Source organism: Schistocerca nitens, chromosome 7 (assembly GCF_023898315.1).
Source record: "Schistocerca nitens isolate TAMUIC-IGC-003100 chromosome 7, iqSchNite1.1, whole genome shotgun sequence".
NCBI lineage: Eukaryota > Metazoa > Arthropoda > Insecta > Orthoptera > Acrididae > Schistocerca > Schistocerca nitens.
Window position 1 is genome coordinate 635,499,158 of NC_064620.1, and position 13,749 is coordinate 635,512,906.

Here is a 13,749-nt window from a genome sequence, read left to right on the forward strand (position 1 = left end):
TCAAACTCCTGAAGAACTCTCCAAAACATGCAAGTTTTTTTATACAATTTGTTAGGCAAAGGAGTCGTGAAATCTGATGTTGGTGAATAAAACTAAGAGTCTGAATGTGGCTTCAGTAGTGCGGGAAATTGGAGTTTTGTGCGTTAAATCACCCAACCTCTGAAAAACTTCAGCCACATGTGAAGGAAATGATGAAATGCTGTGTGCTACACCTTCAACAAACTCTGCTGACAACTCTCACATCTACAGATTCAAGCAAGTTTATGTTACAGCCCTAGGTTCTTATTTCATCCCTAAGATGACAATAATCAATGACAACATGAAAAAGAGTTTTATGTATAGCTGGAATGACAGGTCTCATAAATGTAGATATTCTGAAAGGAAACAAGTCCCTTCAGATTTACTGGGAAAGAAACCACCTTGCACAAACAGGAAACGTGGACAGTGTCAATACCTGCCGTTGTATTTAAGTGAATTTGCCTTCCACATTCAACTAAAGACTTCTGGCAATTATCTTCACATTACAGTGAAGTGTTGATGGAACAGTATCATAATGCCTCTGAAGTTATGACATGGCTTTCTTTTGAAACATTTTCAAATGTGTAATTGGAGTTTTATTTTTTCTTCAACTGATTAAATTTAATAGGTTTAAGTAACTTTCATTTTTTCAAAAATGTAAATCAATGTGACGTCAACAAAAATAATTTAATTGATAAGGATATTACCATTTCATCATAACTCTAAGGAAATAAAATTATGCAAAAAGAAAGGTAATATGGTGCTTGAAAAAAAATAACCTGACAAAAAATTACAGTAAATGTAATCTGACAACTGAGAGACGCTGGCCAACTGGCTGAGGGTGTTGATGATGACTCGCCGAAAACAACCAAAGACGACAACAACAACGATGGTTGAACAACAATATAACGCAACGGAATGACAAGTCTGGAGAGCTAACCAAATTGATAGCCAGAGATGTAAAAGCAAGCAACGGTGTATACAAGTAATGATATGTAAGCACAGTCTAAACACGATCGAGGTATGGACCCTTACGTTGCCAACTTTACAATGTGGCCATAGGTGCTGACAGGCTGGCGCATGGGGTATGATTCGTGTCTAGCACTGACGCAAATATTAGGAATGCCATCTGGTGGCTGTCATCTAGGTCCAGATGTTCTGGTCGGTTTTCCAACTTGTTAGGCTATATACCAGAAATTTTTTTTTACAAAAACTGGTTGAAAGTACATTGGACACAAAAGAATACTGTTCCCATATTATGCTCTAGACTTGTGGAATTAGTGCATATACAATACTAGTATCTACCATGCTGCAGCCGTACATTCATTAACTGTAAATAATACAATTGCTTTTACGTAATTATTATGACTCTCATCATACCTGAATACAAACTTCTTTCTTCTTTAGGAATTTATTTTCTTCTTACGTGGTCCTCAACTTTGGGTGTTGGTTCTATATTATCAGGAGACTCAGGGGTAGGTTGGTTTTGATTTCCATTCCACCAATATTGAAGAATACAATTAGCCTTTCTCTCTGTGATAGTTGGATTCTGCACTGTCAGTAGCTCATGATACTACGCCTGATCGTGACCTGGTAACATATGGCATGTTGAAAGAGTTGGATCCACAGTCGAAGGCGGTCGTTCTTCAGCTGTTTAATGAAATTTGGATGACGTGAGACTTTACCAACCCGTGGGAAGAATCCATTTTAATTCTGAATTTAAAACCAGGGAAGGATTGGAGTAACTCTGGTAGTTATCATAACATTAGTCTCTCAAGCTATGTAGCAAAGATACTGGAGTGTATGGTCTACCAGCACCTAGAAGGTCCTAGAAACCAGGTTTCTAGTAAGTTGCTCCCAGTGTGGATTCAGGAGCTACCACTCCATACTCAATAACCTGACCCTGCTTGAAGCAGTAATTCAACAAGCTTTCCTTTGTAAGCAAACACCTTATTGATGTCTTCATCAATATGGAAAAGGCCTATGGTACTACCTGGAGGCTTATTTTTTCCCTTTGTTCTATCAGTGGGGGCTCCATGGATGTCTACCCACTTTCACACAGTCCTTCATCACAGTTCTGAGTTAGGGACCACTCTGTGAGATCATCAGTCTCTCCATTCTAGATGTATTGAACCAGGAATAATCCTTGTAACCAAGATACAATAGCACAGACATAACAGCAAGTAGAATTAGGAGAGGAGTGAGAGGGAGTATGGTGGGTGAGTTGCTATGTCCAGCATGCAGTTGGAAGACACTAGAACATGATACGCAATAAGAGATGCAACCTCTGCATCTGACCAGCACTACCTCGCCCAAGAAAATGAGCAGCGCACACAAGATGATAATTTTAGGAAAGACAACACATTAAAAACAGCACATATAGAAGAATAAAGAAAATAAAAAGGAGGAAAGGGTAGGAGCCAGGCCAGATCATGAAAAAAGGACCACCTTGGGTCTCCTCATCCAGAGTAAGTGAGAGGTGCCCCTCCAACCCCTCAGGCAGTCAAAGAGGTCAAACGGCCCATCCTTACAGAGACAAGCAGAAACCACCTTTGGGGGGGAATAATGAAAAAAGGGGGTCAGCTACTTTGGCATTGTCCACTAGCACCAGAAGAAGCATATCATGAAGGTTAACATATCACCGCAAAGCAGCCAAATTTGGGCAGTGTAGTGGCATATAGGCCACTATCAAGCAGGGCACCACATAGGCAGTAAGGTGGATCCTCACATCAGAGAATGTGGCCATGGGTCAGTCACGTGTTCCCTATGCATAGCCAACAAAAGATGGTGGATTCTCTGTGAAAAGTGTGAAAGGTAGATAACCATGTCATCTTTTTTTTATTTATTTACATGTCAAGTGCCATAGGACCAAATTGAGGAGCCACACTCCAAGGTCATGGAACGTGTCAGGACATGAAATTACAAAATAAACGTAATAACAGATAAAAATAAATGTTCATGAACCTGAAAAAAGTCAGTCCATAAGTTCAAGTAAACACTATCAGCAAAATAATAAGAATCAACTTAATTTTTCAAGGAATCCTCAACAGAACAGAACAGAACAGAAGGAGTGACCCTATAATGCACATCTTTTTGCACTAGAGTTAAGGAAGTCCGATCCAAATGCAGGTTTGATTTCTGCCGAGTATTAACCAAGTGAAAGCTGCTTATTCTTGGAAATAAACTAATATTGGTAACAAGAAATGACAATAAGGAATATACGTATTGAGAGGCCAATGTCAAAATACCCAGACTCGTGAACAGAAGTCGACAAGAGATCAAGAGTTTTGTGAACTCATACCACTTATTGCCCGAACCGCCCATTTCTGAGCCAAAAATTTCCTTGTAGATTGGGAAGAGTTACCCCAAAATATAATACCACATGACATAAGTGAATGAAAATAAGGAAAGTAGACTAATTTTCATGTCAAAGTATCACTCACTTCTGATACCGTTCGTATAGTAAAAATGGCAGTATTAAGTCTATAACTAGATCCTGAACGTGGGTTTTCCATGACAGATTACTATCTATCTGAACACCTAGAAATTTGAACTGTTCAGTTTCACTAATCATATGCCCATTCTGTGAAATTAAAACGTCACGTTTTGTTGAATTGTGTGTTAGAAACTGTAAAAACTGAATCTTGCTGTGATTTAATGTTAGTTTATTTTCTACAAGCCATTAACTGAGGTCATGTACTACATTATTTGAAACCGAGCCAATGTTACACACAACATCCTTTACTACCAAAGCTAGTGTCATCAGCAAACAGAAATATTTTAGAGTTACCCGTAATACTAGAGGGCATATCATTTATATAAATAAGGAACAGGAGTGGCCCCAACACTGATCCCTGGGGCACCCCCAACTTGACAGTACCCCACTCTGATCCCACATCACAGCTGTTATCAACATTAAGAATAATAATTTTTGCTGCCTGTTGCAAAAAGTAATTGTGAGCTACTGTCCATATTCAGTAATGGTCCAACTTGTGGAGCAATATTTTGTGATCAACACAATCAAACGTCTTAGTTAAATAAAAAAATACACCAAGCATTCGAAACTTTTTGTTTAGCCCATCCAGTACCTCACAGAGAAAATAGAATATAGCATTTTCAGTTGTTAAACAACTTCTAAAGCCGAACTGTACATTTGATAGCAAATGATATAAAAATGATCAATTATCCTTACATACACAAATAACTTTTGTAAACACTGGTGGCATAGAAATAGGTCTAAAATTATCTACATTATCCCTTCCTCCCTTTTTATAAAGTGGCTTTACTACTGAGTACTTAAATCGTTCAGGAAACTGACCATTCCTAAAGGAAAAATTACAAATATGGCTAAATACAGGGCTAATGTGGAGCACAGTACTTTAATATTCTGCTAGGCACTCCATCATATCCATGAGAGTCTTTAGTCTTCAGTGATTTAATTATTGATTCAATCTCCCTCTTGTCTGTGTCACAGAAGCATTTCAGACATCAATCTTGGAAAGGCAGTTATACGATTCCCTATAGAAACTAAATTTTTATTTAATTCACCATCAATGCTCAGAAAATGATTGTTAAATACCATATATCTGATTTATCAGCAACAAAAATATTTTTACTGCGAACTGACTTTATATCATCGATCTTGTGCTGCTGACCAGACACTTCCTTCACAACTGGCCATATGGTTTTAATTTTATCCTGTGAATTAGCTATTCTATTTGCATATCACATACTCTCTGCCTTCCTAATAACATTTTTAAGTACCTTGCAATACTGTTTGTAATGGGCTACTGCAGCTCGATTGTGACTACTTCTAACATTTTGATATAATTCCTGCTTTGTTATACAGGATATCCCTGTCCCACTAGTCAGCCACCTGGGCAGCCCATTACTGCTAGTACCCCGTTTAGAATGTTCTAATGGAAAGCAACTCTCAAAGAGCATGAAAAATGTGTTAAGGAAAGCATTGTATTTATCATCTATGTTTGCGGCGCTATAAACATCCTGCCACTCTTGTTCCTTGACAAGTTTTAAAAATTCTCTATTGCTGTTGGATTAACTTTCCTACACAGTTTGTAATTAAATATGACATTGGTTCGAGTACAAAAGCCTTTAAGTGTTAAAGGCCATTCACCCTTTAACTAACAGTATGCCCATCCAATAATGAAGAATGAATAAAAATATTGTCTATGGCTGTGCTCCTGTTCCCTTGCATCCTAGTTGGAAAAAACAGTTTGCGTCAGATCAAATGAATTTAGGAGATCTACCAAGATCCTTTCTCTTGCACAATCATATACAAATTAATATTGAAGTCACCACATATAACTAGTTTTGGCACTTCCTACAAAGTGAATCAAGAACCCTCTAGATTGAGCAGAAATGCTCTGAAGTCGGAGTTAGGGGACCTATAAACAATAACAATTAGAAGTTTAGTTTCACTAAATTCATCTAACACTACACAACATTCAAATATCTGTTCAGTGCAGTGTTGTGATACATCTATGGACTCAAATGGAATACTGCCTTTTCTTGTACGTACAGAGGCACTCTCCCAAACCGCAAGGAACTCCCCGAGAAACAGTCAGCTAATGTGTAGCCTGGTAAAGGAAGCCTCTGAGTTGTCAAATTATTTAAGTGGTGCTCTGATATACCAATAATTTCAGAGTTGACATCCATAAGCAGTTCACTAACTTTATCTCTAATAACTCATATTTTGATGAAATATGTTAATCCCTTCTCTACTTGAAAACATTACATCCTCTGAAGGTGAGCCCTTAGTTAGAGGGACTTCCTTTAAGCAGGTATACCTATCAGCTGACTTCAATCTAAAAAAAAATGTGCAGCTTTAACACAAACTACTACAGGAATTTTTCCACGACACCACCACCACCCCCACCACAACACTGTCACCTATAAGCCTCCCCTTCCCATACCTTTTGAGGTGCAGGCCATGTCTAGTCAAACCCGATCTACTGATAGACCCAACTGGAACCACTGAGATGTGACCCATGCCCTCTGCCATCAGTGCCCTCCCCAGCCCCACGTTAACGCACCTAACAGCCGCAATAAGGTGAGGCCGATCATGACGCTGAAACAGTTGCACCAAATTCACATTAGCGTCACCACCTAAATCATATTCCCCGTCCCTATCGGGACTGTTCCCTGCTCCACCCACTATCACTACCTGATCCTCCTCCTCAAAATTCTTATATAACTCCCCTATGCTTTCAGTCACCTGAGCCAACCCTGCACTAGGCTTCACAATGCTGGTGGCCTGGTACTCACTCCCCAACTCTTCCTGCAACTGCTGGCCCACACCTCTACCGTGGGAACTACCTAACAGCAGAACCTTCTTTCTGCTAGACTTTGCAACTAATGGTCTCCTTTATCACCTTCAGTTTGTTTGGGGAGTTTAGGGTGGACCATTGAGAGTTACAGACCTCTTAACTGATGGCACTGAGTCGAAAGAAGGTCCAGTTCTATTTCCAAAATTGGCATCCGGGTAGTGAACTTTGTTAACCAGTCGGCATGTTCTCTCCCAGATATCTTGACACGACCATGGGTCCACACAAAGATGACCGGCTGTCCAACTTCACAGAGGTCACAAAGAAGATCCTGGATAGTTAAGAGTAATGGGTGATGAGGGTAGCACTGGTCTGTAGTCTGCTCATGGAGTTGCTGCAGAATAGAAGCATGTTGCAAGTGCAAGAACAAGCATGGCTATGGGCTCGTCTGACGGCTAGCAATTCATCAGTGAAGACAGTGCAGGAAGTATAGTTCACAGTACCTTGCATGTGTGTGTATGCAAAACCAGTTTGTCCATCAACCACTGACCTGTCCGCGTATACCACTTCAAACCCGGAAATGCACCGATGACAGCCAGGAGCAGGCAGCAAAAAACCATGGGGTCAACTGAATCTTTCAATTCAAACAATAAATCGACAGAGATCTGAGGTCGGGCTACACACCATGGGGGGTGTAAGCAATTGCTACCTGACAAAAGGCAACAGTGGAGGAAGTTTAGTTCAGAGCAGAGACACTGGTAGTTTGGATGCTTAGGGGAGCTGCAAGTCTCTACAGCCTAACTGAGAAGTTGTAGTTGGTGTCTGATCCGTAATGGAGAGACCACAGCCTCCACAAGTAGGCTGTTGGCTGTTCACACGATTAGTTTGAAAGGCTCCTGTTGCAAGCTGAGCCTCACAATAGTGTTTCGGGTCCAATGACGACAATGCTGAAGATGATGCCCAACCACATGCCAGGTTCCGTAATCAAGATAGGACAAGATCAGCACTTTTTAAAGTAGCAGGAGGGTAGAGCATTCTGCACCCCAGGTGTGCTATGGATGCAGCAAAGTGTTTTTAGGTGTAGGCAACACATTTGCTTAAGTTGTAAAAATGGGGTAGCCACATCAACCGTGCATCAAAAGTCCCAAAAAGTGATAAGTTCCCACCACACTTTATAACTGGTCATCTACGTACAGTTCTGGTTGTGGATGAAATATACGACAAATGACATGCACGACATGAGTCTTGGTGGCTCAAAACTGAAAGCTGTGGGTGAGAGCTCTTGACTGCACCTTTTGAATGGTGTTGCGCAATCACCAATCAGCAACACCCACACTAGACCAGCAACAGTAAAAGCAGCATACAAGGAGGGTGATACTGAGGGCCCGATAGCTGCTGCTAGACCACTGATGGCCACTAGAATGAGAGGGCACTCAATACAGAGCCCTGTGAGACCCCATTCTCTTGGATATGAGGGGTATTGTGGGAAGCACCAACTTCAACACGGAAAGTACGGTGGAAGAAGTTCTGGACAAAAATCGGAAGCAGGCCCCGGAAATTCCATTCACGTAAGGTAGCGAGGATGTGGTGTCGTAAGCCTTCTGCAGGTCAAAGAAGACAGAAATAAAGTGTGGACATCATTCAAAACAAACCATTCCTAACGTTCTTGCTACTGCCGTTTTATTAAATGGTGGACCCAGGCATGGAGCTGGTTTAATGCATAAGGTACTCCATGAATAGATGCCACTTATGGCACTGAAGAACACACCTGCTACCTCTAACAGCTTCAGCGATTTCTGAGGTTCTTCAGACACATTACCTTCCAATTGTGCAATCCTCAAGAATAGGGGATCATTAAGTTGGTCACCAGTAGAATGGCTGCTGTTGTACTCTGGACAGCCATGCCAATATCTCCATGTTGCGAGTGCTAAGGATGACAATGGAAGTGAAAGCACCCTAGTTGGCACGGTCGAGAGCCCATCTGGGTGGGTGCCCAGGGGAGTGACATTGAGGGAGGGACAGGAAGATTGAAAGTTGTCACTACCACACAGGTCATTGCAGATTCTCCTGTGGATGAATGGGAGAAGACTAGGGCTGCAAATAGAAAGATCATTGACCGAGTAAGTTCCGTGTGCCACACTGAAGTGTGTGGGATCACCAGTATTCAAAAGACAAATGTAAGTTTTTGATGCCTTTAATGTGGCCAGTGATAGTGGTTCCACCCTGCAAAGGGTTATAGGCAATGAAGTTACCCAAGATTAGGAAAGGTGGGCAAGCTGAGAAACCAATGGAGACAATACGATCTGAGACTTCACCATCAGGAGGGAGATGAACGGTACAGTTGGTAAAATTCTGAAACACCCTTACCCAAACAACCACAGTCTCCAAAACTGTATCGAGAGGCACAAGTTCGTTACATACAGAGTCCAGAACATATGTGCAAACTCTACCTGACACCAAATCATAGTCAGTGCGATTCTTAAAATATCCCTGGTAGTCATGAAGGGCAGGGCTCCGCATTGCTGAAAACAAGTTACATGAAGGGCTATGCAGAAAGCAGGGCAGGAGCTTAGAGATGCCATAGTTCAGTCAGGTGGTGGAAAAAACCTCTTGCTGTTGGTACACTGTGAAGGCGCGAAGGGACCAAGGATGTAGGTTATGCCCCGTGGTCACCTGCTGCCACTGGCTGAGAGGTTATATTATCAACACATGTAGGTTTTGAGACGTTGTTTAGAGCAATCTCGGGCCTCAGGAGTCACTGGGATCTCCGCCTTGGCCACAGAAGTGGAACCCGCAGGATATAGTGGTGTTGGGGCCACTGGAATCTCCTTTTAGAAGATTTCTTTTTATCATAGAAATGTCATCCAGCTTGTCACAAGTGACTAACACCCATGACTGGGCAGGGGATGCCATTTTAATCAAAACTGACCCACTCTTCATTTTGGATGTTGTTGGAGCGTCTCCAAACTTTTCTTTTGTGTTCTCCACAAAGAATAGAGGCTTTGTGGCCAGGAAAGACTCCCCATCACTCTTTATACATACCAGTTACTGGAGGGAGTATTTCTCTGCTTGTCACATAACTCTACATTCCTCCCACAGTGCAGCCAGGGAAGGAAATATTTTGGGGTCATATCTTTCTGCATTGAATGAGTTCTTTCCTTCTGAAGGGACTGCTGGGGCCTTATGACAACCAGCACGAGAAAGCTTCATCTGCTTAATATGCAAGCCATCCACCACAGTGGCACCCACTCCGAACGAGGGCTCTCCCCATGGAAGACACCTAGCTGCAGCAACAGCCGCCTGGCCAGTAACCCATTGCTCAGAGTCCCCTTGCCCCAGTCATGACAAGCTCATACTCTTTGGCATATATAGGGAGTTTCTAGCACATGCAACCCTGCATGGTTAGAGAGCTACCACCATGCAGGTACTTGACAACCCCCCCCCCCTCCCTCCACAATGGGATGGCTACTGTGCAGGGTTTTGGATGTACTACCTTATTGGAAAGGAAGTGGGCTAAGGTGGAATATGCACAACATTGAGTGACTTTCTCTGCACAATCTGCACTTCTGAAAAAGTGGTGGCAGATCAAACCCAACAATGGGGACCATGTATTAATTAATGAGGTGTAGAGAGTGCTATGAGTGAAACGAGGGTACTAAATCATGTACCAGATCCAAGTGAGTTCTGCATCACGAAGATCATCCGATAGAAAGGCAGGGAAAGGGATATTGGAATTATTGGCTTGCCACACAGAAAGGGAAGTAGTGCTGCAAATGCTGGGGCCCTGAGGCAGCCAAGAACATACATAACAGTTGTGAGCCCCTGGGGGAGGGGGGGGGGGGGCTTCATCTCTGACAATATCTTAGATACAAGGCTGGAAATGACCTGTCTAACCTGTTATAAGCAGGGGAATGGTGTCCGTCAAGGGAGTGTTTTAAGTATCACAAAATTTGCCACTGCTATCAACAGTATTACGTCCATAGTACAGCGTCCCATACAGGGTTCCTTGTTTGTGGACGACTTTATCTTCTGTGCATCCTCCATCCTTGCATGGCTACTAGGTAACTGCACTTGATAATCAGGTGGTAGGAAGAATGCTCTACCACCATAGGTTTTAAATCTTCTATGGAGAAAATTGACTTGATTTTAATTGCTCCCTCTTTCTTTTTAATTTGTGTGTTTTAAAACTGGGGGTACTGTTCCCACTTTTAAGGCAAAATAGGTGAAATACCTGGGCCTCATTTTTGATCAAAAGCTAATGCTGCTGCCACATCTTTAATAATTATAAAAAGAATGGAGGTGTTGCAAGGTTAACATCCTTAAATTCACCAGATACAAGTCTTGGGGAGCCAAAAGAGCTTGTCTGCTCCCATATTATAATGCCTTCGTGTGACCCCACCGTGAATATAGATGCCAGGTTTATAGATTAGCAAGGCCTTCATACTAAAAATTCTGAATGTGGTTCACAGTGGTGATATTACTGTCAACAGGGGATTACCACACAAGTCCAATTGCTAACCTAATATCTCCATTTGGTAAGCCCAGCATACAGGAGTTTGTCCATCCCGAACTCACTAGCACCCCTCTCTGCTTTAGAGCCTCCACTGGAAAGGCTGTTCCGTTACCGTCCCCAGGCAACAAGGCTGTTTGGGATCTGTGCAAGGGAGAGCCTCGAGTTACTACAGAAAAGGGGAAGAGGGGGAAGGGAGGCATTGAGATCCAAAGCCAAGGGTGGAATAAGGGAGCCTCCTGGCTACAAAAGTCTTAGGTTACTATTCAAATTGACAGGCTACAGGAAGAATTGTACCCCAGAAATTATTTGAAGTTAAATTTAATGAGATTTTACATCTCCGCCTGGATTTTATTACTTTTTACATGGACACTGGTTGCACTGTCTTGTTTCCCAATGTTGTCCTCAAGATAGGGCTCCTGGAGCAGCTTTCAGTATATTACGTGGAACTGTATGCTATCCTGAGGACAATGGAGCAGTTGAGAACCCATTGTGGCATGAGATTCCACATCTCCTCAGATTCCCACAGTCTCTTTCTTGCTATTGGTCAGACACACCCAGCAGATCAGATGGTGCAAGGAGTGCAGGACCCTCTCGTCCTCTTGCAACGGCAGGACTAGGAAACTGAACACACTGATAAAGCTGCTAAACAGGCTTACTCCCTGCCACCTCCTGCTCACTGTTCAGTCTCCCTGCAGGCACTCGTCTCATTTGTGATCAGACTACCATGTGTCGTCGGGAGGCTCAGTTGCTGTAAGTGAAGAGTAATTTTAAACTTATGTTCTCTAAAATCTTCAGTGCGACCATGGCTTACACCCTTCTGACCGTGCTGAGATGAAGAAGTAGCCCCTAGAAGGTTTAGAGTGGGACACTGTGCACAGACCCATAGCTTTCTTTTATGTCGTGATGAGCCGCTGTTGTGTCACAATGTGGGACACAGCTGTCAACATGACAGATTTTACTTTACTTTGTTTTATGTGACAACCGGGAGGTAGATCTGGACCTCCCACAGCACCTACCCTCAATTTTATCTGAAGAGATGAGTGTAGTTCGTGTTTCAAGATTGCGTGTTAGTCCACAATTCTTCCCAAAATATTGGGTGTCAGTTTTTGATTTGTCACAGAACAGATTGGTCACCAATTATTTCAAAGTAGTCACCCAGCCACAGTCACCCGTCCCCTTTTTAACCATGTATGAACTGGTATTTTATCCTTGATTTCATCTAGTTATCCTGCTGGGTTATGTCCGACTTTTACTGAGGGCTTTTCTGATGATTACCTTACGACGGTTGTAAAGGGACAGCCTCCTCTAACATTCCTTTTCTTCAACAGAAGCTATCAACATCAGAAATACTTTCTATCTTTTAAACAGGTTAATATTATCTCAGCTGTTTTTCAAAGAGAATTTCATATGATTTTTTATACAATGTGATATATTTCAGGCTAAAATATATAAAAACAAATCAATATATTTTCGATGTTAAAATCGATATGTACTGACTCTGTATATACAGTCAAAATTACTCTTCTTCTAGAAACATCTGAAATTAGGAAATATTCGGCACACTTAAAATTCGTATTATTAATAGCACAATCTGACGATATTTATCAAATTTATTTCTGGATTCATTTACAAAATAATGATATAACTTAGTGAAGATTCTTCTTTCGTCAAGAAAATTTGTAAACTCTTTGAAATATTGTTAATATTGCAGAATGAGGTAGTAGTGGGCATGCCTCTGATGTGATTGGACGTGTTTTTAGTTTTGGCAATAACAATGTAATTTTCGATTTAAAAGTGGAGATTGTAAAGACAGTGTGGTGTAGAAAAATGTGAAAAAATAAAAATTAAGATAAAAACAAGCAATTCTTCAGTAGTTATGATGTCATTTGGAACATACAATATCAAAAATTTCAGCTTCACAAATCAACCCCTAGATGTGAAGAACTGGAGACAACAATGAGAAAAGAAGGTAAGTAAAAAAGTTATTTGTGAATCTTACTCCTCTCTAAGCTTATTAAAAGATTTTATTTTGAAATGGGTGACAAATGATGTGAAGGAGGGTAAGATTACAGGGTCTTATTTTCAATTTTACATGAAAGAAACTTTGTTTTAAGATTTACTATTATTTTTTAATAGATTTTCATTACACTCATCTGTATATCAGCATGCAACAGCACTGATGATCTTGTGAAGCATCCTCACCCACAAATCATCATCACCAACTTGGGTACTGGTTGTCTTTCTGACTTAATTGGTGTATAGTTTCATGCGGTAAATTGAGTTTTAGTGTTTCACCCAATTAGAAAAATGGCAATTGCAACAATACATTACAGCATTTAGCCAAGTTTGTCTGTTTTAATTTTGAAACCGTAAAATACTAACAATTATGCCCCTACCACAGCACACCAACAATGCTGAATACCATACCACAAATACATCAAGTGGTATGTTGATATGACAGAAAAGTTTCTTATTGTGTTTAGTTGCTACTTATTATACAATTTCAGCACTAATTTACATCTTAGCCTTTCCACGTATTAAATTTTAATGTCTACTTACAAAATTGATGGTGTTGTTAAAAGGCTTGGACCTCCCATTTCCTGGGGATATTTAAACATGAGGAAGAAGTACAGGTGTCCAACTAGGATACCCACCAATTCATTAAGTCCTCTGCAACAGAAAAACAACAACAAATGTAGCACACTTAATACAAAAAACAATATTACGCATGTAAAATTTTCAAAAATTTGAAGCAAATAAACATAAATGCTTAAGAACTGACTCTGCTCAACTAATACAAACTTACCAGCTGATGTAACAGAGTTTAAAATCATTTTGCTATGGCCAGAGTTATCTTGGTTCCGGTAAATTAGTGATTTATGGACAATATACTTCGAAAGTTGTGGTGGATTATGGAGGGGCATGAGTTTTATG

At 41.1% G+C, this 13,749-nt stretch overlaps 1 protein-coding gene across 2 annotated transcripts in view; it reads right to left on the bottom strand.

Moving 5' to 3' along the window:
• LOC126194922 (derlin-1) overlaps window positions 1-13,749 on the bottom strand; it is a 160,897-nt gene that overhangs the window by 15,157 nt on the left and 131,991 nt on the right. For both annotated transcript variants that reach the window (XM_049933301.1, XM_049933300.1), the window contains exon 6: window positions 13,375-13,485. In XM_049933301.1, coding sequence (XP_049789258.1) covers window positions 13,375-13,485 — 111 coding nt within the window. The remainder of the gene's footprint in view (window positions 1-13,374; window positions 13,486-13,749) is intronic.